This window comes from Condylura cristata, unplaced genomic scaffold, assembly GCF_000260355.1.
Source record: "Condylura cristata isolate star-nosed mole 26May11 unplaced genomic scaffold, ConCri1.0 scaffold00001, whole genome shotgun sequence".
Taxonomy (NCBI): domain Eukaryota; kingdom Metazoa; phylum Chordata; class Mammalia; order Eulipotyphla; family Talpidae; genus Condylura; species Condylura cristata.
The window spans coordinates 2957065-2984512 of NW_004567102.1; the positions used below are offsets into that span (position 1 = coordinate 2957065).

At 50.6% G+C, this 27448-nt stretch overlaps 2 protein-coding genes across 10 annotated transcripts in view; both read left to right on the top strand.

The window, feature by feature from the left end:
- SCUBE3 (signal peptide, CUB domain, EGF-like 3) overlaps positions 1-16516 on the top strand; it is a 37995-nt gene extending 21479 nt beyond the window's left edge. For 2 of the 3 annotated variants that reach the window (XM_004673411.2, XM_012724478.1), the window contains exons 7-22: positions 3313-3429; positions 5057-5179; positions 5638-5754; positions 6239-6364; positions 6636-6752; positions 6880-6984; positions 7276-7392; positions 7723-7881; positions 8115-8330; positions 8641-8802; positions 9008-9175; positions 9672-9833; positions 10157-10354; positions 10774-10926; positions 11036-11115; positions 12651-16516. In XM_004673411.2, coding sequence (XP_004673468.1) covers positions 3313-3429; positions 5057-5179; positions 5638-5754; positions 6239-6364; positions 6636-6752; positions 6880-6984; positions 7276-7392; positions 7723-7881; positions 8115-8330; positions 8641-8802; positions 9008-9175; positions 9672-9833; positions 10157-10354; positions 10774-10926; positions 11036-11115; positions 12651-12800 — 2270 coding nt within the window. In that variant the 3' untranslated portion in view covers positions 12801-16516. Of the gene's footprint in view, positions 1-1058; positions 1107-3312; positions 3430-5056; positions 5180-5637; positions 5755-6238; positions 6365-6635; positions 6753-6879; positions 6985-7275; positions 7393-7722; positions 7882-8114; positions 8331-8640; positions 8803-9007; positions 9176-9671; positions 9834-10156; positions 10355-10773; positions 10927-11035; positions 11116-12650 lie in introns of all 3 variants that reach the window. The other variant, XM_004673412.1, reaches the window with a different exon arrangement.
- A 6098-nt stretch (positions 16517-22614) lies between these two features.
- ZNF76 (zinc finger protein 76) overlaps positions 22615-27448 on the top strand; it is a 31961-nt gene continuing 27127 nt past the window's right edge. For 4 of the 7 annotated variants that reach the window (XR_001145275.1, XM_012722778.1, XM_012722794.1 and 1 more), the window contains exon 1: positions 22829-22956. The gene's annotated coding sequence lies outside the window, so the exon portion shown is untranslated. Of the gene's footprint in view, positions 22957-27448 lie in introns of all 7 variants that reach the window. The other 3 variants (XM_012722786.1, XM_012722787.1, XM_004673413.2) reach the window with 2 other exon arrangements.

The following is a 27448-nucleotide window of genomic DNA, read 5'->3' on the forward strand; positions in this document are numbered from 1 at the left end:
CAACATTCTCGCTGCCCCTGAACACACTCAGACATCCTTCTCCCCCACCCCCTCACCCCCCAGTCTCCCTAAAGAAACTGCATGCAGTCCCCAAGGAAAAGCTGCACGAATCAGGACAGAGGTCCGGGCTCATGGACGTGAGGGTCGGGGCCCTCCGCTTTCTCTCTTTCTGTCCAGATAGCCCCAGGCATGGCTGCTTTTGAAAATCCCCAGTGAAGCTTGAGCTCTTCTCTAATCTAAGACCCACTCTACTCTCTGGGCCAAGCGAAGCAGAGAACGAGCGAGATTGTTCTAAGTTCACAGCTATGTTCTTTCCCAGTTCCTCTCCCCCAGTACAACTCTTTTTTTTTTTTTAATTTCTTTATTTATGCATACAGAACTCGGGTGCAGGCCAGAGGGGCAAGGGCAGTGAGAGGATTCACCAGAGACAGAGTGGGGAGCAGAACAGGCAGATTGTCAAAGTACACTGCTGAGGGGAGCAGCGGGCGGGTCAGGAGAGGTCTGCCGCGCCATGTGGGTCAGCTCCAGACTGGGGATCGAACTCGCACTGAATGAAGCAGCTGCGCAGCCAGCTTGCAGTGCTGTGCTCTAACCCGTTGCGCCAACCAGGGAGGGCCCAGTACAGCTCATTGCCCTGTACCTCATTTTCCCCACCAGCCCTGGTAGGAGAAGCCTTCAATGTTTGGGGCCACCAAGACTCTCAGTGGGGAGACAGAGAGGGCAGTATGGTTTAGCAGAAAGGTGAGGGGTTTGGGGACTCGGCAGCTTGTGAGACCCAAGGCTGCGTCCCAGCTCTGCCTCTGGCATGCTGTCTGGTCCTGCCCACGACTGCCCTCTCCAAGACTTAGTTTCCCACCAGTCACATGGTGGGAGTCTGGCTTCCCTGAGGATCCCAGGCAGGACAAGGCTGGGGAGGGGAAGCTGCTGTATGAGTCTCAGGACTCACCCCTGGGTCAGTGGTGTGGGCCTGCAGGGCGGCGGAATGGGTGGAAGGAGGCTGGGGCGGCCACAGTGGCTCCTGCCCAGCATCTAAACAGCTTTTTCACGATGTCAAACAGGGGAAAGGCGGCTAGAGCAGCACGTCCCCGCTCAGGCCGTTTCTAATGGTAAATATGTCTGCTCTCTCCACTCGCTCTCACTGGCTTGCTAGGGGAAGGGCTAACTTGCTGGGGTTCCCACTAACTGCATGCCCACTTGGCCCAGCTTGGGCACTGGGCCCACTGGTGACAGGAACCCGAGTCCCTAAGAGCTGGCCCTGCGCCTTGGTGTTCGCTTGGTCTGTCTTTGACCCTGTCCCTCTCCGCCTCTCCTGCTGTCTCCTTCCCCCTCCTTCCACACCCACCTTCTAACACCTCACCTCTTCCCAGCCACCTTCCCTCTCTCTGCCTAATCAGCCAGTTCCACCTCACTGTTGTGCCCACTTTGCCACCTGAGATGGGGGTGGGGTAGGGCGAGAGGCCACCCTCTGCTCAGGGCTCGTCCTTGGGTTCTTAGCCTCATTAGCTCACAAGCCTGGCAACAGCCACCGTTCCCTCCCACCGTAAGGTTAAGAGCATGACGTTTGTGTTCTGACAGACCTGAGTTTGAATCCTGGCTCTGCCCCGCCAACCCCCGGCTCTGTGTGTGACCTCAGCTCAGCTACCTCCTCTCTGAGTCTCTCTTTACTCACCTGTGAAGCAAGGAGAATAAGTGTTCTCCCTGAGGGCTGCCATGATCGAGATGGTGTGTGTGCAGCACCCAGTAAGCACCTGGCAGAGTAACTTGCCAGCCCAGGGGAAGGCGGTCCTGCGTGGGTGGACAGCGATGCCCAACTCCCAGGCCAACCTTGGATGGACATGACGCCGGGCCTGCTGCTCCCCATCCTAGATCCCGCCCTATGTGCCTAGACTTGGCACAGGACCTGTTCCCCTCTCCCTGGCTCAGGGCTCGGGGATTCTTATCCTGAGTGCTGGGGGAGGGGGAGGAAGGCTGGCTGAGAGCCTGAGCTCAAAGTCCCCACCCACCCACCCCAGGGTGCTCCCATGATCTTGTGAAACTTCAAGTGAAACCAAGGTGGGAATGGCACATCGGAGACCTGCTGTGACTCAAACCTGGGCACCCGCGGGACCAGAACATGGCCCCGCAGGCAGAACCAGCCCTCCTCGGAGTCCTGGCCTCGCTCTGTGCTTGGTGACAAGGTTACACCTGAGTTAGAGGGGTCAGAGATTCCAGATAGTTCTCTCCAGTTCTTCCCACTCAGTCCCCGATTCTGAGAACTACTCTCCCGTCTTCCCTGCTGATAGTCTCAGGACTTTTGTCTCTCTAATGGGAGAATTCTAGGCCCCCCCCAGAGGCTGTCCCCTTCCCACCCCAGTGGACCCACCTAGTGATCACTTGACTCTCCTGGACTGCGGTTTAAACCTGTTTTTCTCCTGTGCTGTATTCAAAAATAGGGACAGTGTCACGGATTGACACACACCCCCCGCCCCCACCCTGCTCTGACCCCTCAGTGAAGGGAAGACTTACTGGGGAAGAGATTCTGCTCTTCGGTTGTCTAACTCTTCGACTTACCTTCTTATGCCCTTCCTTCTCCTCTGGATTCTTGTTCTCCTTTTTGCCCCCAAGACAATGTCACCCCAGTGGGGGAGTAAAACAACAACTGAACAGCTTGCTTACCTGTCTGGAACTAAAAAGGAGGGCTCGGAAGGAGTTGAGGGTGGCCAGGAAGGGACTGGGAGGTGGCTGGAAGGTGCTGCCTCCGTGAGGATGAGCACTCAGACTTGGCTCTTTCTTCACACCAGAGCGGGGAGGAAGGGGAACGTGAGTGAGTGGCCACCCCTCAGCTGTCTTAGGAATCACCAGGCTCACTCTTCCCAAGATTGACCCCCCTCCCAAGACAGTCAGTGTAAAGCGGAGGACGCTTCTTTCTATCTGCCCCTCTTGCTCCTGGCGAGAGAACCATCCTTAAGTAGCTCCCATTCGCCCTGCGCCCTCCCCTTTCCACCTCCTCCACCCCTCAGTACATTCCTGCCTGACAGCTCTGGCTTGTACCTGCCCCACTGCTGTCCACCTTGTTTCAATCAAGTAGGGGGCAGGGAAGTGAACTGCTTGGCTGCACTTGTGAGGGGCCGGGGGCTGGGACTGATGGGAGGAAGGGGGCTGGGAGCCTCCGCAGCTTCGTGCTTCTTCTAAAGCATCAGGAAGCAGCCAGGGGCCTTCCCTTGGCCTGCTTTGTTGCTTTGGACTGCCCGCCCGCTGTGCTTTCATCACCCCTGAGTTCAGGACTTCTCCAGGCCCATAACCCTTGCCATTCCCCACCTCCCTCCTAAACAGAGACCTGTGCTGTCAACAACGGGGGCTGTGACAGTAAGTGCCACGATGCAGCGACCGGCGTCCACTGCAGCTGCCCTGTGGGCTTCATGCTCCAGCCCGACAGGAAGACCTGCAAAGGTAAGGGCTTCCCGAGGAGAGGCATGCAGGCGTGAAGGGCTGAGGTCCCAGAAGCCAGGCAGGGTGCTCAATGGGAGCAGCCCCTCACCCCAGAAGAGGCTCCTGACCAGGAGGACATAACTAAGCGCTGTCTCCTGTCCACTTGGCCTGTCACAGTTCAAGGGCACAGAAATCTGGCCAGTACTTTAGTGGGCTCCTACCTTACCAGTTTATCCTCTCAGTCCTATCCCCCAACCCTCCTGACTAATGAACGTGCCATTCACATTTGTTCCTCCGTCTGGAAGGATATTTGAGCCCTGTGTGCATGAGGTCACAGGTGTGCTCCATAACCTTCTTAACCCACATTCCCCAGACTTCCCAAGCAAAGGAGTGGCCTGGCAGGGGTGGGGGGTTGCAGCTAGAAACACTGATGCCAGGGCCTGGCTGCCTGGCTTCAGGGCCCAGCTTTCCCTCTTACTAACTTTGTGGTCATCAGCCAGTTACTTAGTGTCTTTGTGCCTCAGTTTGACCACAACAATGGTGCTCGCCTCAGAGGCATATTATACGGATTAAGTGACTATATTAGTTACATATAGCTATGTTATGTTACATTATATTAATTATATTTGTCTATTTAAAACAGCTCCTACTAGCTATTATTAGGGCATAATTTCCATCATTGTCCATTCTATTTCCCTTCCTTTTAATTAGACAGGTCTGGGGGAAAGGTGGAGTGGGGGATGGGAAGAAAAAAGGTGGGGAGCCAAACTGAAAGCAATGATTCATCAGGTCTGTGTCCCCTGGCCACAGGAGTGGAGCCTGGAAGGAGAACTGGGCTCCTTCTTTGTGTCTTTTGGCCCAACAGCTGACAGGGAGGATGGGGGAGGGCTGGGGCAGCGGTCATCCAGCCAGAGTTGAGAGGTTTCCTGCTGGGAAGGACTGCTGACAGGTATGCTAAGAGTGAAGTGGAAGGCTGCCCTCCCCGCCCCCTCCCCTAAGCAGGGGTGAGTAGCCTGGGTCCTGTCTGCCACCAGCTTGGGGAACTTGACCTCAGGAAGGAAGCCCTCACCCGCGCCCCCACCCCTCCCTTTCTAGTGCTGAAAGCTGCCTCAGGCCTGAGTCTCTCCAGACCTCTCCCAGTCCAGTTCCCAGCCTGCCCCCCTCCCCCATCAGCTACCCGCCTCACTGGCTCTCCTGGAGGTCTTCCCTGCCAGGCCCCTCTCCCAGCTCCCCTCTGAAGGGCTGCCTCACGGACTCCCTGCCCCCATGACACCCCCACTCCCGGCAGGGTCCTGTGACTGGTAGGGATGGGGTCAGAAAAGGAGAACCCCCATCCACCAGCCTTTTTGAGATGGCCTGTCAGTGGAAGAACAAGGGGCACAGACCGACTTATAGGACATGCCCACCTACTTCCTGCCCCAAGCAGTTCTCAGAGCCTGATTCTGCTTCCAACCCATGCTCTCTAAAAAGACATGGTCCCAGGGAAGAAGGTGGTACTAAAGGCCACAGATCCCCTGGAGAGTGAGAGAGGAGACAGAAAGGGCAGGCCCAGGGCTGTCCTGCTGCCCCTGCCTCTGTGAGGGAAGGAGGGATCTTGTTCGTGGGCTTCAGCATTACCTTTGATTCTCTATACTGTCCATTTCCCCAGATATAGACGAATGTCGCTTGAACAATGGGGGCTGTGACCATATTTGCCGAAACACAGTGGGCAGCTTCGAATGCAGCTGCAAGAAGGGCTATAAGCTTCTCATCAATGAGAGGAACTGCCAGGGTGAGCACCATGGGTCAAGGGGAAAGCCTTGGGGGTCAGAGAGGTTCAAGGTGGCCAAAGGGCACCTCTGAGAAACTCAATAGAGACTGTGAGAGTCTCCAAAGGCGATGTCATTCATATGTAATAGACCAGCCCCAAGCTTGGGCATCTGGCTGGGCAGTAAGTGATGGGTTTCACCCCAATGTATGTCCTTGGCAGGGTTTGACCTGCCTGACCATGCACTGTAGCCCTGACCCACCAGCATCAGATCTCACAGTCCCTAACTACCAAGGCTGTGAGTGGAGGAGCCATGGGGGATGGGTGGGCATTGCTGAATTGCTGCTCCTAAGGCTAGCCCATGAGCAGGGACTCTCAAGGGGGACAATCAGGGCCTCTCATATGGGTTCTTCACCTGAATAAGAGGTCCTAGGGTCAAGTACCCCACAACAGATTTGTAGCTTGAGTTCTTGTTCTTCTAGATATAGATGAGTGTTCCTTTGATCGAACCTGTGACCACATATGTGTCAACACGCCAGGAAGCTTCCAGTGCCTTTGCCATCATGGCTACCTGCTGTATGGTGTCACCCACTGTGGGGGTAAGCTAGCAAATTTGTACTTCAGCCACCCAGCCCCTCTGACCTTACCCTTCCATTGAGCGAGTCCCTGAGTTGGCTTGTGGCTCTGGGAAACCCGCAAGTGGAAGACAACTGGGAGACTGGGGTATTGGGGTGCAGCATCCCATCTCCAGAATTTCTGTCTTCCATCCCCATCACTGCCCTGCACTTTGATTCCCATTCTTAGCTCGGAAATTACACCCTGAGTGCCTCAGTGGTAGAATTGTCGAAATAACACCCTGCTGGTTGGAAGTAAAAAAACTTTTTAAAAGCTCATTAGCTTGACCCTGTCTCAACTGTTCAATCTTTTGACTGGGGACAAATGGTCCTAAGGTCTGAGCTCTTCTCAGGCCAGTGGGCATCTTCGAGGTACTGGCACTCTAACCAGAGTCCTCCCTGCCCACTCCCTGGCTTCTAATCTGTCCTCACCGTTGTCTGTCTTCTGCCCCCCCCCCTTGCCTCCCAGACGTGGATGAGTGCAGCATCAACCGTGGTGGCTGCCGTTTTGGCTGCATCAACACTCCGGGCAGCTACCAGTGTACGTGCCCAGCAGGCCAGGGCCGGCTGCACTGGAACGGCAAGGATTGCACAGGTGGGCAGCGCCCTCTGCTGGCTGGAGCTGCCGCTGCAGTTTTGGGAGTCAGGGAAGGGGCAGGGAGAGTTGGGATCCTACAAAGTGTGGAGAGCACCACCTGGAGTACCCGGTAGTGGGTGGAATGTAACCAGTTGAATTCCCCTTCTTCCGTCTCCCCTTAACACCACAGTTCTGCATATATTTGATTTTCTTCCTCCAAATGACCCAGCTGAGGGAGGGAGTGGAAGACAAAGACCCTCTCCTCCTCAGGCCTTTCTCCCCTTTCCAGAGCCCATGAAGTGCCAGAGCAGTCCTGGTGCCTCAAAAGCTATGCTCAGCTGCAATCGGTCTGGCAAGAAGGACACCTGTGCCCTGAACTGCCCGTCCCGAGCCCGCTTCCTGCCAGGTACCTAGAGGGTGCGGGCGGGCGGACTAGCAGGGAAGAAAGGCTGGCTGTTCAGCCCCCCTTGGATTCCTCCAGCCCATGGGGAGTGTGGGGACAGGACAGAGCTGTGACTGCCCCCTTCTCTCAGAGTCTGAGAATGGCTTCACGGTGAGCTGTGGCACTCCCAGCCCCAAGGCCTCTCCAGCCAGAGCTGGCCATAGCGGAAACAGCACGAACTCCAACCACTGCCATGGTGAGCACCAGCCCAGGGCTTGTTCCTACCCTGCTCGCTTGCCATGCACCCCCATTTCTCTTCTTCATTAATCCCTGGCCATTTCCCTCGATGCCCTTCTTCGCTCTGTAATTCTCGAGTCCTGCTGACTCCCCTTATCCTGCTCTAACATCAGATATTCCCTTGGCTTCCTTAATCCCTTTTCTTTTAACCAAGCGCCCAGCTCAGTGTCCAGCTTCTTAGCACAGTCCCCAACAGCCCCTGCCTCCACGGCGCCCCCCAGTCTATGCTGAGCTTATGCCATCCCTCTAGAGGCTGCAGTGCTGCCGGTTAAACAGCGGGCCTCGTTCAAGATCAAGGATGCCAAGTGCCGTTTACACCTGAGAAACAAAGGCAAAATGGAGGAAGCCAGCAGAATCCTGGGGCCAGGTCTGGACTGGGGACCCCACTCCAACGGGCTAGGTGATGACCAACCCTTCCCACCATTCAGCTCCTCTGCTTAGCCAAGATCTCCAAAGGCCAACTGGCTCCTGGACTCTATACCCCAAGGAGGGGGTGAAAGCAGTCGTAGGCTCTCCTAGGAAGTCCTAGGATGTTAGCCCCACTAGACTAAACTAAAAAAGAACTGAGACAGCTGTAGTCAGAGATGTGGTGAGGTCCGCCTGGGTTGGGGTGGAAAAGTGAGAGCCGGAAGGGAGAACTTCCCCTGACCCCAGGAGGTACCCGGGGGAGGGGGGGCTGACAAGGCCTCTCCCCCAGGTGGTGCCCCCTGCTCTGACTGCCAGGTCACCTTCATCCACCTCAAGTGTGACTCCTCTCGGAAGGGCAAGGGCCGGAGGGCCCGGACCCCTCCAGGCAAGGAAGTCACTCGGCTCACGTTGGAACTGGAGGCAGAGGTCAGAGCGGAAGAAACCACAGGTGGGCCTGAGGGCAGCGCTGGGAGGAGGGCCAGAAGGGGAGGAGGAGGTGGGGGCACTCAGGTCTCAGCCCCAAAGGGAAGGGAGAGAGCCTGGACCCAGGCAGACCCCCGAACGCCAAGCCCAGGGGAGCCATCCCTCTGCTGCACCCCTTCTAGTTCCTCACTCTGCTCCCTCGCCCTCCTCACCACCGCACTGTCTCTTCCTTCCCTGACTCATTTCATTCACTACCAGCGGGCTGTGGACTGACCTGCCTTCGTCAGCGGATGGAAAGGCGGCTGAAAGGGTCCCTGAAGATGCTCAGAAAATCCATCAACCAGGACCGCTTCCTGCTGCGCCTGGCAGGCCTTGATTACGAGCTGGCTCACAAGCCAGGCCTGGTAGCTGGGGAGCGACCCGAGCTGGTGGAGGCCTGCAGGCCCGGACAGCACCGATCTGGGGTCAAGTGTGGTAAGGGAGCTTGCTGGGGAACAGGGGAGCAGGAAAGAGGGCTTGGGCCTGACTCAGAGCAAGACATTTTATGGCCTCAGTTGCATCTCTCAAACTGTGAGGCAGCCAAGACCCATCCTCCCCCCTTCCTGGTCCCAGGCTGAAATCTAGGCCATCAGGTGGGGCCACCAACCCTCCTGTACATGGCTTTGGTCCCAGATCCTCCAAAGTAGGATTCTCCTTGAATCTGGGGGAGTGGGAAGGGGAACCCCAGACCTGGGGGGTGGGAATTAGTGGGGGTGGGTGGCTAGCACGGCCGACTCTCCCTCAGTCAGCTGCCCGCAGGGAACGTATTACCACGGCCAGACGGAGCAGTGTGTGCCATGCCCAGCGGGCACCTTCCAGGAGAGAGAAGGGCAGCTCTCCTGCGACCCTTGCCCTGGGAGTGATGCCCACGGGCCTCTTGGAGCCACCAACGTCACCACGTGTGCAGGTGCCAGGGGAACAAATGACACAGAGTGGGGTAGGGTGGGCACTGGGATGCCCATGGGCATGGGATTTCCCAAGGGCAGGCCCAGGCTCCAGGCCATTCTCCTAGTCAACATCCTATTTGTGTGCCTCTGTCCCCTGAGACTGGGTGACCCTCTGGGCGTGGCCAGGATCATCCCCATCAGAGTCGGGCCCTTGGTTCATTGCAGGTCAGTGCTCACCTGGCCAATACTCAATAGATGGCTTCAAGCCCTGCCAGCCCTGCCCACGCGGCACCTACCAACCTGAAGCAGGGCGGACCCTGTGCTTCCCGTGCGGTGGAGGCCTCACCACCAAGCACGAAGGGGCTGTGTCCTTCCAAGACTGTGACACCAAAGGTGAGTGGGCTACTCACCCGCTAGGGGATTCCTCGACTCCAGCTACTTCCCAAAAAACCTCTCCAAGTCTCCGTAGCAGATGTAAACACTTGTCCCCAAACGGGAAAGACCCAGAGGTCTAAACAACCACCTCATCCCACTCATAGGACCTGTCCTGACCCTCCGCCAGTCCCACACTTGGGGCTCGGGGAGTAAGTAACTGTCCCCTGACCCTCCACTTTGGAGAACAGGTGGCACATTCCCCTCAGCGTCCCAAAAGAAATTCTGTACCAGCTGGACACTGTACTCGGTGCCTGAAAGAAAGAGACTGGCACAGCCAACCAGCCTGTCAAGTTTGGTTTTCCCTGGCCTTAAACTCTGGCCTGACTTGGAAAGGCTGGAAGGAACTCCGGTGTCCCAGTCTCCTGATTCTCCATGAGAAGAGTGTCCTGCCCAACTCACGACCCGCAGCTCCCACTGGCCCACCCTTACCTCCCACCATTCCCCCTGCCTGCAGTCCAGTGCTCTCCTGGGCACTACTACAACACCAGCATTCATCGCTGTATCCGCTGCGCCATGGGCTCCTATCAGCCCGACTTCCGTCAGAACTTCTGCACCCGCTGTCCAGGAAACACCAGCACTGACTTCGACGGATCCACCAGTGTGGCCCAGTGCAAGAGTACGTGGCAGACCAGGCTGTACCAAAGGGGTAGAGAGGCCTGGGAGCGGTGGAGAGAGGAAGGGGTGGGGCCCGGTGGGGGAGAGCAGAGCAGGAAAATCCCATCCCCCATCTTCCCCAGCCCATTCAACCTCAGGACCAGTTGCTAAGCTGGGCTCTTAGCACCCTCCCCCTAGAGACAGGTACTGGGGAGGCAGACAGGTGAAGTGAGATGAGATGGCCCGTGTCTGATTTCCACTTCAGAACTCTTCCATTTCCCTGACCTGTTCCCCCACTGACTTCCCTTCTCTTTCTTGCTTCTGTCCACCGGGGCTCGGCTACAGATCGCCAGTGTGGTGGGGAGCTGGGTGAGTTCACTGGCTATATCGAGTCCCCCAACTACCCAGGCAACTACCCAGCCGGTGTGGAGTGCGTCTGGAACATCAACCCCCCACCCAAGCGCAAGATCCTTATCGTGGTACCCGAGATCTTCCTGCCATCAGAGGACGAGTGTGGGGATGTCCTCGTCATGAGAAAGAACTGTGGGTGGCTTCAGAGCCGGGCTAAGGGAGGGCAGTCAGTCTGGTCGGACGGGAGAGAGGACTGGTACAGGAGGAATAAGGGCGGTGGAAGGGGAGGCCTTGGGAGGAGAGAAGGAAATCAGCAATGGACATTACATGGCGGAGGGAGAGCGGAGTTTGGAAAGCCAGTGGAGGAACTCCTGCATAGTATGTGACGTCTTCCTGGGCTGGCGTCTCTGCCATCCCATTCATGCACATTTCAGATTTCTTACACTAGGCACTGGAAGTCAAAGGGGGGTTGTGGAACAAGCCCAGGGCAGTGGGGGAGGTTATGTGATGGGGGAGGGGGTTGCATGCACGGCATGATGCCTTCCCCCAACAGCCCTCACTCCAGAAGAGTCGGTCCTGCTGCCCTCCTAACCCGCTGCTTGCCTTCCCAGCCTCCCCATCCTCCATTACCACCTATGAGACCTGCCAGACCTACGAGCGCCCAATCGCCTTCACGGCTCGTTCCAGGAAGCTCTGGATCAATTTCAAGACAAGTGAGGCCAACAGTGCCCGTGGCTTCCAGATCCCCTATGTTACCTATGATGGTGAGTGAGGGCAGGAGGGCAGCGAGGTGGGTAAGGATGGGAAAACCAGAGGTCTTTAGAGGGGAGCAGAAGTCTGCACCCCTAAGCGTTCCCTGGGTTGACTCTGCAGAGGACTACGAGCAGCTGGTAGAAGACATTGTGCGGGATGGCCGGCTCTACGCATCTGAAAACCACCAGGAGATTTTAAAGGTGAGTGAATATTAACACTGGGGATGACCAGCTATGAGCAGGCAATGTGCTAAGTGCTCTCATGGGCAGTCTCACTTGATACACACCATAGGTCTGTGAAGCTCGTACTTCATCGCGCCCACTTTATAGATGAGAAGACTGAAGCACAAGGAGTCACAGAACTTGCCCCATGGTAAAGCTGGGGTTTGCGTCAAGCTCATCTGACTACAGTGTTAGTCACACTATGTTACTCCTTGGGGGAAGAGGAACGTGAAATGACACTCCCCTACCTCTCCCACCAAGAGATAGAAGGGAAATAAGGTACAAAAGGTACTTCTGCAATAAGTCCCTCCCTCCCCTTACTTCCTTCCCAGCTTCGACAGAAAAGGCGGGTGATCTAGCGGCGTGTTTCTCAGCGTTAACTCATTTTCGCGAAATGTTTCCAACACCGTAGACTAGACTAGTCCTAGTTACAGTATTAGCTTACACACATTATCACTGGGGGTGGGGTGGGAGGTGTTTTCTGATAAATAATTTTTACATTAGCATCTAAATAAGACATGAGGACGAAACATTCTGGAACTTGCAGCCTGCAAAGGGTGTACTTTCAGAATGCTCTTCAAATGGTGCTGGGGGCATCTGAACCCTGTTTCAATTACGCTGTGGAACTCCAAAGCATTAAGTAGGACAGCTATTCTGTTAAAGTGGAGATGAGAGTCTGGACGCCCCAAATCTTATTCTAAAAGTCTGCTAATGCAAGGGAAAGAACACTGTCCTAGAAGCCAGAAGACCGGCGCGGCCGTGCACAGCGTCTGGCGGGAGCTCCACACGCCAGTGTCGCTGTTAGAGCTGGAGTAGCCAGGACAGGTCTCCCTGGAGAGATCTGAGGGCTCTGAAGAGCTGCCTGTTAGAGGGTCAGGAGAGGAGCATTTCAAGCTAAGAACATGGACACAGCGTGACATGTTCAAGAAGCTTGAGAAGGCCAGGGAGGCTAGGCAGAGCACGCGAGGTGTGTCTGGGGTGGAGGAGCGAGGAGGGTACAGATCACATAGAGCCTATGGGCCACATCAGGGGTTCAGCTTCACTGGCTGAAAAAAGAAACCAGAGATGCTTTTGAACAGATTAAGATCATATGCTAATTAAAAACTAAAAGAGTTATTCTGGCTGCTGTTGGGGACAAGGATAGGTGGAAGCATGGAGACAGTTAAGCGGCTACTCCACAGTCTAAGTGAGGCGTGACCGTGGCTTGGATAGGGTGGAGAAGCGGTCAGATCCTGGGTATATTTTTGAAAATAGTCAACAGGATTATCTGTGATTGGGAGCCAAAGAGAGGAGTCAGGGCTGGTTCTAAAGATTGGGATCTGAGCAATGCAAGGATGGACCTGCCTTGACTGAGCTTTGAATCCTAAAGAAGGAGCAGATGGTGGGACGGGAATCCAGAGCTCACCTCTGAGTTAGCCTGTTAGCCTCAAGAAGGGTGCTGCTGAGTTGCCACTGGTGTTACTCTTTCCCACCCCGACACTGAGGCTGACTCTGCCACCTGCCACCCTCTGCAGGACAAGAAGCTTATCAAGGCCTTCTTTGAGGTGCTGGCCCACCCCCAGAACTACTTCAAGTACACAGAGAAGCACAAGGAGATGCTGCCGAAATCCTTCATCAAGCTGCTCCGTTCTAAAGTTTCCAGCTTCTTGAGGCCCTATAAATAGTGCCCCTATAACCAAGACCCTGGACTCCTTAGCCCTCAGAGCCAGCAGCCCCCACCCTCGGATAAGGAACCCTCTCTTCTCTTTTCAGAGAAAAAAAAATCACTATATAGACCAGGTACTCTTCCTTTCTGTCTCTCAGCTTCCTTCCCTGTCTGTCTCTGCCTTGCTTCCTGCCCCCACCCCCACTTTAGTGTTTTTCCTTTTCTTACATGCTCCCTGGAAAAGCCATTCAGTGCTGGCTCTCTTCCACCGAAGGGGTGAAGAAACACCCCTCCCCAACCACACTGCCCATTTTACTAGCTCACATCTCAGGCGCCGTCAGCTTGGAAGGCCCCAAAGCAATTAAGTCTACTGGAGAATGGGGAGTGGGGAGCAGGGCTGCTGCCATTATAGGGTGTGCCTTGCTAGTCAGGAGGCAAACTGTTGTCCCTGGCTGTGCCCCCCCAGGGTGATTCTAACAGCCCAGAGTTCTGCCAAAGGAGCCTTTGATTTACAGGCTTCTGTAAATACAGGACTGCTGGTCCTCTGGGCACAGGGACAGAGCCCTGGAGCCCGCACAGCCAGCTTCCGCATCTGTACAGCTCCTCTCTTTCCCCTACACATCTGCCCATGAAGGCTTACAGAGGGCCCCCACACGGGGCTAGCGGACACCGGGCTGAATGAGGAAGAGCAGTAGGCTTTACCACGGCGAAAGCACCACGGTGGCTCCCCAAGAGAAAGACTGCAGGACAGAAACCAGGTTTTAAAGCATCGACAAAAAAGGAAAACAGAAGAAAGAAAATGTATCATCTGAAGGACTATCGTACAGAATAATTGGAAGCCAACCTCAAACACTAGTCCCATTTCTTGTCTTCCCGGGCCCAGCCACCCCCTCACTCCCACCTGAGTGCTCCCTGGGGGAGCCCCACTCCCCGAGCTAAGAGTGTTGTCCTTAAAGAAACATCGCTGCCAACCAGAAGCCAGTCTGGGCCTCACCCCAGAGTGGAAAGGCATTTCCCTTGTAGCCCCAGATGGCCTGTGGGCTCCACCAAAGAGGACCCACTCTGCAGCCAGCCTGGAGCCGACTACCTCTGGCCTCGGGCTCTGGGCAGCAAGAGGAATGTGTGTGCACTTGGCAAGCCTCTGCCTTCCCTGTCCACATCTAATAAGTGCAATCATTTTGAGTCTTTCTATGTTGTCTAGAGGGAGGGGTTTTGTTTTTTGTTTTTGTTTCTTTTTCCTATATTAGACCAACCCTATTTATAGCTGCCCAAGAGAGAAGAGTGTATGTTTGTAGTGGAAGAAAAAAGGTTTTGAATCTCATGAACCCTGAGTGCTGGAGCATCTAATCTATTTCTATTCCTCCACCAGTACTCAGCCAGCCCTCTAGAGCCTGAGGTAACCCAGGGCTAAGGCTCAAAGGCACCTGGTGTGTAGGACGGTAATTCTAGGACTTGATGGAGCAGGACGGAGAGGCACCTGCGTTTGCTAAACCAATTCTGCCATCCCTGTGCCTCTCTGCGGATTCAGCGTGGACCTTGTGATTGCTGAGGCCAGTGGAACCGGCCAGTGATTCTCCACCCCAAGTAGGGAAAATTTCCATCTCTCCCTGCCTTCATCCTGGTTTTCCTGGTATGTACACAGAAGACAACCAAGACAAACCTCCTGGCAACGGCTGATTCAGGGCCCAGAGGTCAGAGACAACGCAGTGGGAGCCAAGAATAGGACTGCTAGTCAGACGTGAAGTTGTTTGCCTGACCCTGTCCACTCTGCCTATTCCTACCTGTCTGCCACTCCTGAGGAGTTGACTTTAAGCCTAGCTCCTCAACTACTGCTTTTCCAAGGAAGAAGAAGACTCAAGTCCAGGCCCAAGCCCAGATCCTACACATAGGCCAGCATCAGTCCAACTGCTGCCTTTAAAATTTTCTTTTGCTCCTAGTTTCTCTAAAACTGTGGCCCTATTCGATCAAAGGTGACCAATTGACTCCTGGGGTTCACTTCTAAATGACTTTGACTGGCTGCTGCTTCCCCAGGAGACAACACTGTTTAAAGGAGCCTGACCCCCCCCCCTTCTTCCTGTCCCTGCTCCTATAATCAGGAGCATTCACCAACTAAAACGGCCTCAGGAGATAGGTAGCCCCGTCACAGCTAGATCCCCTAACCTCCAACAGCTCACACCTTGGCCCTTAGGCTTGCAAGCAGAGAAATGGTCATTTAATAAGTGTCCACAATTCCCATTGAAAACTGCTTTAATCCATTCTGACCACCCTTATGCACCACAAGGAGCGAGAATAACTGACTCCCCTCCCCCTATATTTTGTATCTTTCTTGGAAAGTCAGTCAGAGTGCTTCCCAAATTATGCCTTCGGATTCTGGTCTTGCTCGCTTCCCTTTCCTGTCACCCCATAGGTACACACAAACACTTCCTCCAACCATTTATTCCATGGTACCTGAGACCTGCAAATGATTTCCACAGTATGGAAAGTATAGACCACTAGGCTTCTTAACTGATGTCAAGAAAATCTTTGTGAGCAGGTGAAGACCCGCTAATGTCCACCAAGTTTAATTTCATCCAAGTTGGGGGTTAAAAAATTAGGCAAAGCTGCTGCTGAACCTCTGGAGGAAACCAGCCCTGGGGCACCAAATCAGGGCTAAAATGGACCAGATGAGGAGTCAACACTCAGGGACTCTAGGCCTTTACAGGTCAAAGAGAAAAACCAGCCCAGAGGCCTCTGCAGGGCGGGGTGCTTGTAAGGCCACAATACTGTGAGGCCTCATTTATCTTAGTTCAAAACCCACCCTGATCAGCATCTGGGAAAGGGCTCTGAGCCTAAGTGATGCATATCAGAAAGGCCTGTATCCTCAGCAACGTGGCCATCCCTCCTCTCCTTCTGTATTATTAGGCCAGACCCATCCTATCAACCTGAGAGAATTCTGAGCTGGGAAAAACTAACCAGAGCCTGAACTTGAGCTGCCCTGCTCCAGCCTACAAATCTTCGAAGGCTGATACTGAGCTGTGACAGCTCTCTGACTTTCCCAGGATTTGGTTAACGTGAGGTCGTAGAGGCTTAGATTTCTTGCTGAAAGCTCAGTAACACAGCCTGGTCTTTGGCCCCAGTGAAACGTTTATATTTGCGAAGTGTTCTCCATGACATATGTTTGAGGTGACTTTGGAGTGGATTAGAAGGTCAGAGCGAAAAATGAAAGAAGATGTTACAGAGCATTCAAACTTTTGTATTTGCTGCTTTACCTCAATATAATAGGCGCAAGCGAGGGGAAAACTCTGACCATGAGCAGAACATGTTAACTGCTTGGTTGCTTTAAGCACAGGAAGAGAAAAGTGGAAGCGAGGATCTCTTTAAATTTGACTTGTCTCTAAGGTAGCACACCCTGTGCTTGGGTCATTATTTGGAATAGGAACCCTTTAAGAAAAGATAAGATTAGAGGGACTAGAACCCCCAATTCTGTTATCAGCTTATCTAGACAACACATTGTAGCAGTTTGGACAAATTGAAAACTTTATGTGAGTTGAACTGAAGTTTCAGAGAATAATCATTTACCATGTGGGAGGCTTTTTTTTTTAATTCAAAAGAAATCGCAAAATATTGTATTTATATCTGCCTTCCACTACTGTATAGTAAGCATTTCCTATACAATCAACAATAAACAGTAAATAATGCAGTTCATAGAGTATTTTGCACTTGGGGAAAAAAATGTATCTGAATTTGTAAAAAGAAATGTTTGGATTTTGTATTGTCTTTTTTTATTATTATTATTATTAAAATACTAAATGAAACCCCTCAGCCTGACATCTTTTCCTATGTATCAATAGCTTAACCAAGAGCTAGAAAAAGTATCTGCTGACTTCCTGACAAAATTTACCCAAAATGTCCACTTATTACTACTGATTTGAGAATTTACTACTGATTTGAGAATTTGTGATGGCTTGCCTCTGTTGTTGTTTTTAAGATTTATTTATTTATGCATACAGAACTAGGGTACAGACCAGAGGTGCAGGGGCGGTGAGAGGCTTCACCGGAGACAGAGTGGGGAGCAGAACAGGCTGACTGATGAAGTACACTGCTGAGGCAGGGGGCGGGTCAGGAGAGGTCTGCTGAGCCATGTGGGTCACCTCCAGGGTGGCGATCAAACTCATGCAGAAGTGGCTTTAGCTTCTTAGTGTTGCATTTACCTCCTGCACCACCAGGGAGGGCCCACCTTCTTTGTTATTTTAAAGGCATTATCAAGAATTATCTTCTAAGGGGGGGTCTGAAAGTGGGGTAAATTTAGGGTATTAATCCTCCTCACCACAGTACAGTTACCAAATGCTGACCAGGCCATAGGTGACTCAAACACCTCTCTAGTTAAGATCCCACCTCTAGCAAAGTACCAGCTCTGAGAATTGCCCATCTCTGTTCTTTACAATGTAGTGTGATGCCACCAACTAGAATTCTGAAATATAGATCATTCGGCCAGTAATGTCATTTACTCCTAATATGGAGCATGAGAAAGCAAGCTCCATTCTCACTTACAAATGAAGAATCCTAATCATAGGCTTAGAATCGTAGGCATAGAACTTAGAACAGATAGAACTCAATTACTGCAATTATAAACATACCTGACATAAAATTCCACTGTATTTAATACACGATAAGCAATTTAGGAGGGAAAATATGTTGGGTTGGCTTACCAAAATACTGAAAGTTCCCTGCAGCATCTATAAAATAGGTACATTCATTCCACAATTACAGAGCTCCTATTAGGCACCAGGCACCATGCATCAGGATAGCACAGCTTGTAACAACAGCCATGAATAGCCATGCTCAAGTCTGACACTCTTCACGTAACTTGTTTATTACAACTGATATTTCCACATAGATTTTCCAACAGGAAAGAGAATCCACTCCACTTGGTAACTGTGAGTATAAATTCATTCACTGGCATTCTTTTTTATACATTCTTTTTTAACTTCAAACTCAGTTTGATTTAGTGTTGCCAAAATATGAACACCTTTATGTACACCAATAAAACTTTCCAGAATTCCAAAGCTTAGGACCATATCCAGGACCATCATGATTACACCAACTTGGCAACATCCCTTGTCTTTTCTCTTAACCCTCTTCTATTCCAAAAACATCAAGCCTTTCGCCTTACTTCCTAGAGACTTAGAATGATGTTCTGTAATGATGCATAGTCAGGACCATTGGATTATGGGTCTGCCTATATTAATTTTTTAAAGATTTATTTATTTATGCATACAGAACTGGTGTGGGAGGGTGAGAGGATTCACCAGAGACAAAGTGGGGAGCAGGAAAGGCAGGTTGAAGAAGTACACTGAGGGGAACAGCGGCGAGACAGGAGAGGTCTGCTGCGCCTTGTGGCTCACCTGTGGCTAACTTGGCAGTACTGCGTCCTCACCTGTTGCACCACCAGGAAGGGCCCTATATTAATTTTTAAAGTGGGGTACATGAAGGTTTTCCAAGGGTATGTAAAGACTTTCCAAGGGGTACCTGGACAAGAAAATCAACCTAAGGAGAGTTTAAAGGGAATAAATTTCCAGATACTCAATTTCCAGATGAAGTCTCCCTGAAACTAATCTATACCAAAGACAACTGGCACTTTCATGCACTCCATTCACCTCTGCTTTCACCATAAAGCATCTATGTTCCTCATCTACACTGGCTCTTGATACGTGACCCAGGGTAAACAACTGAGGCATGGGGGGACTTCCTGGTGGCTGTCACCAGCCACTGTAAAACAAGTTTGATCCTGGCCCACTGGCCAGGGAGCAGGAAACCTCTTTAAAAAACAAAACAGGGCCCTCCCTGGTGGCGCAGCGGGTTAAAGCACAGCACTAAGAAGCTGAAACCACTTCCACATGAGTTCGATTCCCGCCTGCCCCGGAGGTGACCACATGGCGTGGCAGATCTCTCCTGACCCACCCGCTGCTCCCCTCAGCAGTGTACTTCCTCGATCTGCCTATTCTGCTCCCCGCTCTGTCTCTGGTGAGGTCTTTCGCCACCCCTGAGTCTCTGGCCTGTACCCCAGTTCTGTACGCACAAATAAATAAATCTTAAAAAAAAAAAAATCCTGAGGAGTGGGAGTTGTCTTTCCCTTTCACATCAAAACATTCCCAATTCAATAAATTCTCTTATTTCATCTATTAAAGCATGTACTATTTTCTACCTCCTACTAGCAAAAACTGAAATTGTTAGCTGTTCAACCCACTACATACCTTTCTTTTTTACTGAATACATAGGGAAAAGTTGATCATGAAGTTTACCAAATTATTGGAATTACTTCTGACTTTTAGACATGATTTATTTGTTCCCAAGAGCCAAATATCAGAGTTCAGTATTAAACACACACCCACATTTGCCAGGGGGTTAACACACCTTCTCTTCTACTTCTTAATAAATTGATGACTTTAACTATATACTACATGGCATTTTTCCAAATCATACAACAGCACTATCTTTTTATAATTTTTGTAATATTAATGTAAGATCTATGTAGTTTTAACCTTGACTGGTCTTACTAATAACTTATTTCCCAGTGACTTTTATAATATTCTTCAAAGTGAATAGTAACCTGTTATTTGAATTGAAGAATAAAATCAGAATTTTTTCTGATAGTAAGTTATCTTAGGCAGGCTGGTTTGAAATAGACTGACTAAAGCTAATCCTGTAATTGGCGGATGTTCTCTATGTTGAAGTAAATCTGTACTTTAATGTATTTTTTAAAGATTTATTTATTTATGCATACAAGAACAGGGGTACAAGCTAGAAGTTTGGGGGATGAGAGGATTCACCAGAGGCAGAGTGGGGAGCAGAACAGATAGATGTACTGAAATACACTGCTGAGGGGAGCAGCAGGCAGGTGTGCCACTCCACATGGGCCCCCTCCTTGGTGGGGATCAAACTGCTGCTGCAGTGGCTGCGGAGAGCTGCACAGTGCTGTCCTTTAGCCTGTTGCCCAGCAGGGAAGGCCCTATGCTTTAATATTTTAACAAAAATACCCTGAGAATATGTAACGGTAAAAGAATTTTATCAAAAAAGTTGTACTGACAAAGGAGTAGGAAAATACTTAACAAAGTTTTTTTCTGAATGAAAAGGTAACAAACATTTTTATATGATTCAAGCTGAGATTCTCGTGACTAGGTAATACATCCTTTTCAAATTCTGTGATTTCCAATTCTTTGCTTTTAATAAAATTAAAGTACTTGATGATAGTATTTGGTAATGATGATAGTATTTGGTAATGTTGATTATTAACATCATTTAGCAGTAGTGCAAAGACCTGAGGAATACCATTGTAATAAATCTCTTCCTTTTCTAACTACAATGTGAACAATGTTTTTCAATGTTTATGTCCATAGGAATAAAAAAAGAAAGCAAAGAGTTGATGCTACACTTTATCTCCTATTCCTGTTAGGTTATATTTATCCATAAATGCCTAAGTAAACTGAGGAGAAATCATATTTCTCAGCAAGAGCTGCATTTTCAATAAAATTGTACTTTTAGGTTTAAAGTTATAAAAAAAAACCCATGTCATTTCATAAATTGTGTGCTAGTAGTAACTGTAATGACATTCAACTCAAAAGCAATGTTTTAATAATTATGGTCACAGGTAAATCAATTTATACTTGTTTTTGTTGCAAGTAAGTATGACAGTGATGACTTACTTTAAAGCATACAAATACACTAATTAGGATAAAGTTTTGCAGGGAAAATAAATGGAGGAATTCAAGAGGAAAAGATACATACAATTTCAATTAAAGAGTTTGTTCACATATATATTTTTTTAAGATTTATTTATTTATGCATATAAGAACTGGGGGACAGGCCAGAGGTGTGGGTGTGAGGGTGAGAGGATTCACCAGCTACAGAGTGGAGAGCAGAACAGGCAGATGGACTGAAATACACTGCTGAGGGAAGCAGCAGATGGGTCAGGAGAGGTCTGCTGAACCATGTGGGTCACCTCCCTGGGCAGGGATGGAACTTGTGCTGCAGTGCTTGCAGACAGCTTTGTAGGACTGTGCTTTAACCCACTGCACCGCCAGGGAGGGCCTGTTCATATATTTTTAAATGGATGATGGTGGGTACCAAACATTGGTGGTATTTGGAATCCATTGGTTGCATTTAAATATCAATATTTACAGTAAGTCTGAAATTAATAGTCTCTACAAGTATTTAAGTTTATGATGGGAAATTCAAGTATCAACTTAAAAATGAACACGGAGATACATAATTCTTACATAATTCTTTTATGAAGTCTATTTTTTAAAAAAGGGATCACAAACCTACATGGTATGCTAGGGGAGTGGCGCTCAAAGACAAAACAAAAGCTGCTAGAATGATCTTCAATCCTCTACTCCAAGGTATCTCCTTCAAAAGTTCTTCTGAAGACCTGAAATTACTCAACACTAGAACCTTTTTACTTCAGATTCACACACTGCTTTCCAAGGGTTTGTTAAAGGTATAGTGGGAGAGGTCACTGGCAGATCAGATTAGGATCTGCAAAGAATGTGAAAATGGTCAGAGGTAATTTATTATGGAGAAAGGTGGTGGGGAGCCTTGGAGAAGGACAAACCAGGGCAATCTCAGGGGCATTCCCTGCACTATTTCTACCTAGGAGTTTATGCGACTGGATGAGTTGGTTACTGATTCTCTCCTTATCTTTGAGCAACATCTTGTCAAACTTCCACAGAAAAGAAACTGAAATCAGCCTGTTTATTTCTATATCAGTAGGTACAGGAAGGATTCGGTATTAGCTGTAGAGAAGAGATGGGCCCATGAGTTGATGCCACAGATGCCCACCTAAACTAAGGACTGGATGAGAAATCTGCCCCAGGGAGGCCTCTGGAAATGTGCCCGCCTCCCCCAAGATGAGAAGAAATGTCCAAATTCAAAGGGGGAAGGGGCTCGTTCCTGGCTAAGCGTTTCAGTCAGGGAGCAGAGGGACAGGATGTTGGTACCCAGCGGCATCTACCTGCATCGTGTTTCTAGTTAATCTCTAATACCTCCTTTTAGAAATATTTTTAAACAATATTTGGAGGGGGCAGGGAAGAATACAAAAGAAACTAGTTTAAACATCCAAACGGACAGAGACAAGTTTCTCATTTAATTCCTCTATTACAAGGCAACTACCCGTTTCTTATTAGCTTTGCGCATTTCTTTTTACCAAAAGCCACTTCTTTTCAACCTTCCCTTGGGCTTTTGAAAATCCCTCAAAGGGAACCCCTTGGGTTTGCTCACTCCTAGGCGAGCTTACAGGGGGAAGGCGCCGATTTTGAAACTGGGGTTGAGGCTGTCGCGGGAAACGAGAGTGAAAGAAGCCACGCGGAGCCTTAGGGCGCACTTCCGACAGCCGCAAGTCCCTGGCTCCGCGACGCCATCCTTCTCCACAGATCCAGTAAGCGCTACAACTGCTTCCTCCAGAGCCCGCCGAGAGCGCGCCGGAAGGCGCCGCTGCCCGGCCTGGCGCGGGTTGGGGGACTGGGAGTGGGGGGGCAGCCCGGGCCGCGCGCTCCACAGCCCCAGTGTGAGTGGGGAGGCCCGTGGGCCCCGCTTCCTGCACCGCCGGCCCCTCCAGTCGCCCCGGCGCAGGAGCGCACCTGATAGCCCGCTGGACGCCGACGTGCTGGCGCGGAGCCCGAGGCCCTGCGGCTCCTCCCCGCGGGCACCTCCCGCCTCAGGTGGACCGAGCCCCGGGCGGGACAGGTGGCGGCTCCTCATCGCTATAGCGACGACCCCGCCCGCGAGCCGCACCCAGGCCCTGACCGGGGCGTCGTGACGTCATGACGCCCTCCCCGGGCGCTCGGCCTCGCGGGCCTTGCGTCACCCCGGCCAGGGGGCGGGGTGGGGCTGTGAGGGCACCGTTCAGAGCCCGGCTTCCCGGGCTCCTGGAGCCCGGGAACCGGGATAAGTGGGACGGCGGCCGCGGCGACGGGGGGTGCGCGGTGGAGCGTGCCCTGTATTTTCTATACGGGTTCCGGGGCCGGTAGAGGCGCGCCGAGAGGAGAGGAAAGTGCGGCGGCCCTGGAACCTGGATATCGCGCGAGGCAAGCTGCGCGCGGGCGGGCGGGCTATGGCGCAGGCGGGTTGCGGGGCCGACGCTGGTGGCGGGGCCCGGTGCATGGCGGTCTGTCGGCGGAGTCGCCCTCGGGGGCTGTCAGGTTGGTGGCTGTGGGAAGAGTGGGTTCATCGTGCCCGCGGGGGGGGACGCCGGGCGGGCGCGGGGCCCCGGGAAGGACCCGAGCCCGGCGTGCCCACCCTCCTCCGGCCCTAGCCGAGCGGCCGGGCGGCTGGACGGCGGCCTGACCCCTCCCCCACCCCGGGTCCCTTCCCCTCAGTTCGGCCCTGTGACTCCTCCCTCAGGACTCCCAAACCCCGTGACAGCGCCCGCCTCCCACCTCAGTGACCCCCGACACCGCGCCCACTAACCCTAAAACCTCACAGGTAATCCTCGTTGCTTTCTCATTGACTGCCAAGCCAGGAATTTCCCCAACACTGCCCAGGGACGCACCAACCCATTGACTCCCCCAGTTCTAATCCAGTGACTCCGGACAGTGACTCAGTGACCCCAAACCTCAGTGACCCCACTGACCCGGTCACCTCCCGTTCAGCCCTCTGTTCCCCACAAACTTCGTGAGCCCCCCTCACCAAGGTAACTTAACTCTTAAAGCTACTGCAGTAGTTTCTCGCTTACCTCAGGAGTAGCCTCCTCCCACTCATTCATCCACATGACCCTCAATATTTGATAATCCCTCTTTTATTTACCCAGTAACAAAATGATCTTTGTTCCATGTTCTCCCCTTATCCAAAAATCACCCCCCCCCCCGCAGTCCTCTCTGACACTCCCAGGGGCAGTGCCCACAGACGCCACCCCCTACCCCGTGTCAATCAACACTTGACTTACAAGTGCCCCACTACACCTTGCTGGTACCCAGGAGATTACAGAGACGAATGTGAAGTCGTAATAGTTAGAGGCGTCATACTATTTTGGCTTGAGTGTGTGGCCCCTGATTCAAGTCCCAGCTGTGCCACTGTTGTGCTTTGGGAACAGGGGAGAAGTTGCTTCCTCACTGTGGACCTCAGTTTCTCATGTTATTGTGATAAGGTTGGGTTAAATAATCTCAGTTTCCTTCCAGTTGTGAAATTCTGCCGTTCTCCGTCAAGATAATATTTGTTTGCAATTATATTTGTGCCCTGCCTGAGTTTCCCCTTGTAACCTCACTCCACGGTCCACTTCTTCATGCACCTTTTCCCCCTCATTCCCAGGACCCCCTTCATGCCCATTTTCTTAAGCAGGACACATCTGTTAACCGGTTTCCAAAACCAGATAGAAAGTTTCAGCCCCTGGGCGTAGATGTAATAAGAGACCTGGGTTCCTCTGTGAGTCTGGTTCAGCTCGGAGACCTTAGACAACCCAGTTAGCCTGTCCGAACCCTCAGTGTAACCTCCACTAAGGGAAGATAATGGTAGTGCCAGAGTTAATTTATGCAAAGCACTTGGCACCATGCCTGGCCCACAGGGAGCCCTCAAGCCTAAACTGGATAGCATTCTGCCCTGCATGGTAGGGTGTCAGTAGGGAACAGGGGACCCATACCTTACATTACCTTTCTACCACTGATCTAATCCTCTTATATCTGCTGCAGCCTCCTTGTTTCTCTGGTTCTGTATCCTGACTGCTCCTTAATAGTGGCTGGCGTTTACTTTCTAGCACCTGCCATGTGCCAGGCTTTGTATGTATGAATTGTCTTACCTCTCAACAATCTTAAGAGGTCATTATTAGTTCACCCCCATTTCCCCTTCCCAATTTGTGTTTATTTGGTTTGGTTTTAAATAAATGCTTATTCACACAGATGAGTGACAGCTGTAATTTGAACCGATTGCTTTTAGAAGTCACTTGCTCCATTGCCTCTCTTGCCCCCAAACCTATGTAGTTTTCCAGGTCACCCTCAACCTCTTGTTCTTTTATTTTTTAGAAACTCTTAATACCACATCAACTCATTCTGTGACCACCAAGATTTCCATTACCCTTTGCCCATGACTTGGTGACTTCCTCCACCCCATTGTTCATGACTTTTGACCCAGATTATCTTTGTTCAGATTATTTTCTCACCCTCTAAACTCCTAGCCCACTCTGTGATCTCACTCAGCCTAAGTTGTCTCCAAATCCTCGAACCCTTACTCCCAGGAATTCACTTACCCTAAACCCCTCTAGCCCAGGAGTCTTTCATTTGCTCTTTCTTTTTTCAGTCTTTTCTTGGTATTCTAGCTGACTTCCATCAGTCCTCAGTCATATCTTGTTACCTGAAACCTTCATCTAATTAGCATCATCTGTTGGGGCCCCTTTCACCCAGCTTTAGTGAAATTAGCATCTTGTATTCCAAGTGAACACATACTTCATACCCTATATACTCTCCTACTCTAAGATCCCTTCTCTTTACATCCTGTCCAGTATCCTGTGAGATTCTGCCTTGCAGATTCTCAGATCTCATGGCACCTTCCTCAGTGATCTTCTTTTCAGACCGGAAGCATCTTTCCCCTTTTCCCTCACTGTGTCCCTGTTTCTTCACACAGTGCCTTTTTCTTGCTCTCCTCTTAGCTTCCATCATTTCCAACTCATCAGTAACATTGGTGTAAGCCTTCCTCCCGTCTCAACTGTGATCTCTGCTCCTCTCGGGTCTGTCCTCTTACACATCGAACTCCAGGGCCACATGAATGACCCTGCTACTCTCAGCTCTCCTTTTCACACACAACTGTCCAAGAAAAACTCACTGGCCTCTTTGGTATGTCCAAAGCTCTTAAGACTCTGGGAACTTCTGATAATAGGTCACCAGGAATTCAGTTTATTAGGAAGCAAAGAGAGAGACCTTGGGAATACTTCTGAATCAATATAGCAGGCTTCCTTTATACATTTCCATGATCCCGTCCTGTTTATGAAGCCTGCTGTATGTGCCCTCAGGGTAGAATGCTTTGAGTGTCAGCCTCTGCCGGCATTGAATTAGCCCCATTGTTTTCTATGACCCACGGACTTTCCAAGCCCCTCCAACCGGAAGACTGGGATGGTAAATAACGAAATGTGTCATTAAAGATCCACATCCAAAGTCTGTTCTTTGAGTCATGAATCACTGGGTCTCCCATAACCTGCGTATTGGCTATACAGCAATAAATACAGCAGCAGCAGGCAAAATTAGAATTAAGGAAGGGGAAAATCCTCAGGCCTATAAATTCTTTCAGTTGATTTTTCAAAGACTTTTTGCCTTAGGCATGTTCTTTCTTGGGACACAACACATTCTGCCTTGCATCTTAGTTATTTACATAATTTTTTTAACTACTCTTTAACCCTACTGTGATTTCTTTGAGAACAGAGGCTAGGGCTTATCGTCTATCATTTTAATGGTGCCCCTCATATTTAGCAAGTAGTCACTAAATACTGGGTTGAATGAATCATTCAGTAATTTTGCATCAAGTGAAGACAGTTGGTGCCCACATTTATTTTGTAGCCACAACTCACCTTCTCAGGACCCTCCTAATATGATAATGGGTAAGTCCTTTAATTTAAACAGTCTGGAACTTCCTTTTTCAGTCACTGCTCAGGGGGGATACCTGTAAGTGCTGCTTTTTACTGGTCAAACTTGGTTGGCATAATTGCTGAAATACGGTGGTAACAAGGCCAGGTTCTGTCACATATAGACCAGTTCTCGAAAAAGCAACTAGATGAAATATTTAGTGGGGGTTACATAGAGGAAATCAAATTGGCAAAGCATTAGTGGTTGTTGAAGTTGGGTAATTGGTTTGTGGAGTTCATTATTATATTCTTTCTACTTTTGTGTGAGTTTGAAATCCATAATAAAATGTTAGAAAAGGCAGCTAGATAAACAAGTGTGAATATAGCACTCTCCTGGGAAAATCCTCCAAGTAAATGAGCAGCTATTACTGAGTCAGTACTATTATATTAGTTAAGTGGTAAATTTAGTCTTTTTTTTTTTTTAAGATTTATTTATTCATGCACACAAGAACTAAGGTACAGGCCAAAAGTGTGGGGTAAGAGGATTCACCAGAGACAAGAGTGGGGAACAGAACAGGCAAGCTGACTGAAATACACTGCTGAGGGAAGCAGCAGGTGAGACAGGAGAGGTCTACTGTGCTATGTGGGTCATCGCCCCTGGTCAGGAATCAAACTTGCAATGCAGTGGCTGCAGACCTCACAACACTGCTGTTTTAACTCATTGCACCACCAGGGAGGGCCGGGTAAATTTAGGCTTAACCTGTCTCTGCCCTCGTGTTTGTGAGATATCAGGATGCTAAATACAAATACCAACACCCTGTTGAATTCTGCACCTGGTGGCAGAATTATAATGTCCTGGCAATGAACATTATTAACCTGGTCCTTTCCTGCTCCCCAGCCCAGGGGCATTTTCAGGTAATAAAGAGCTGGATTGGACTTTAGAAGATATAGGGGGTGGCAGGTAAAGAAACTCAACTAACATCTACTGCCTAAACCTTCTGGCCTAAACCTTTCCGATCACTGGGGGATCCTAAAGGTATGGATATTCATTTGTTTACTTGTTCATTCCACAAATGTTTGGTGAAGCAGATATCCCTGTGCCTGGAGATTGAGTAGTGGTTATTCACTAAAGTTCTAGGCCTGAGGAATGT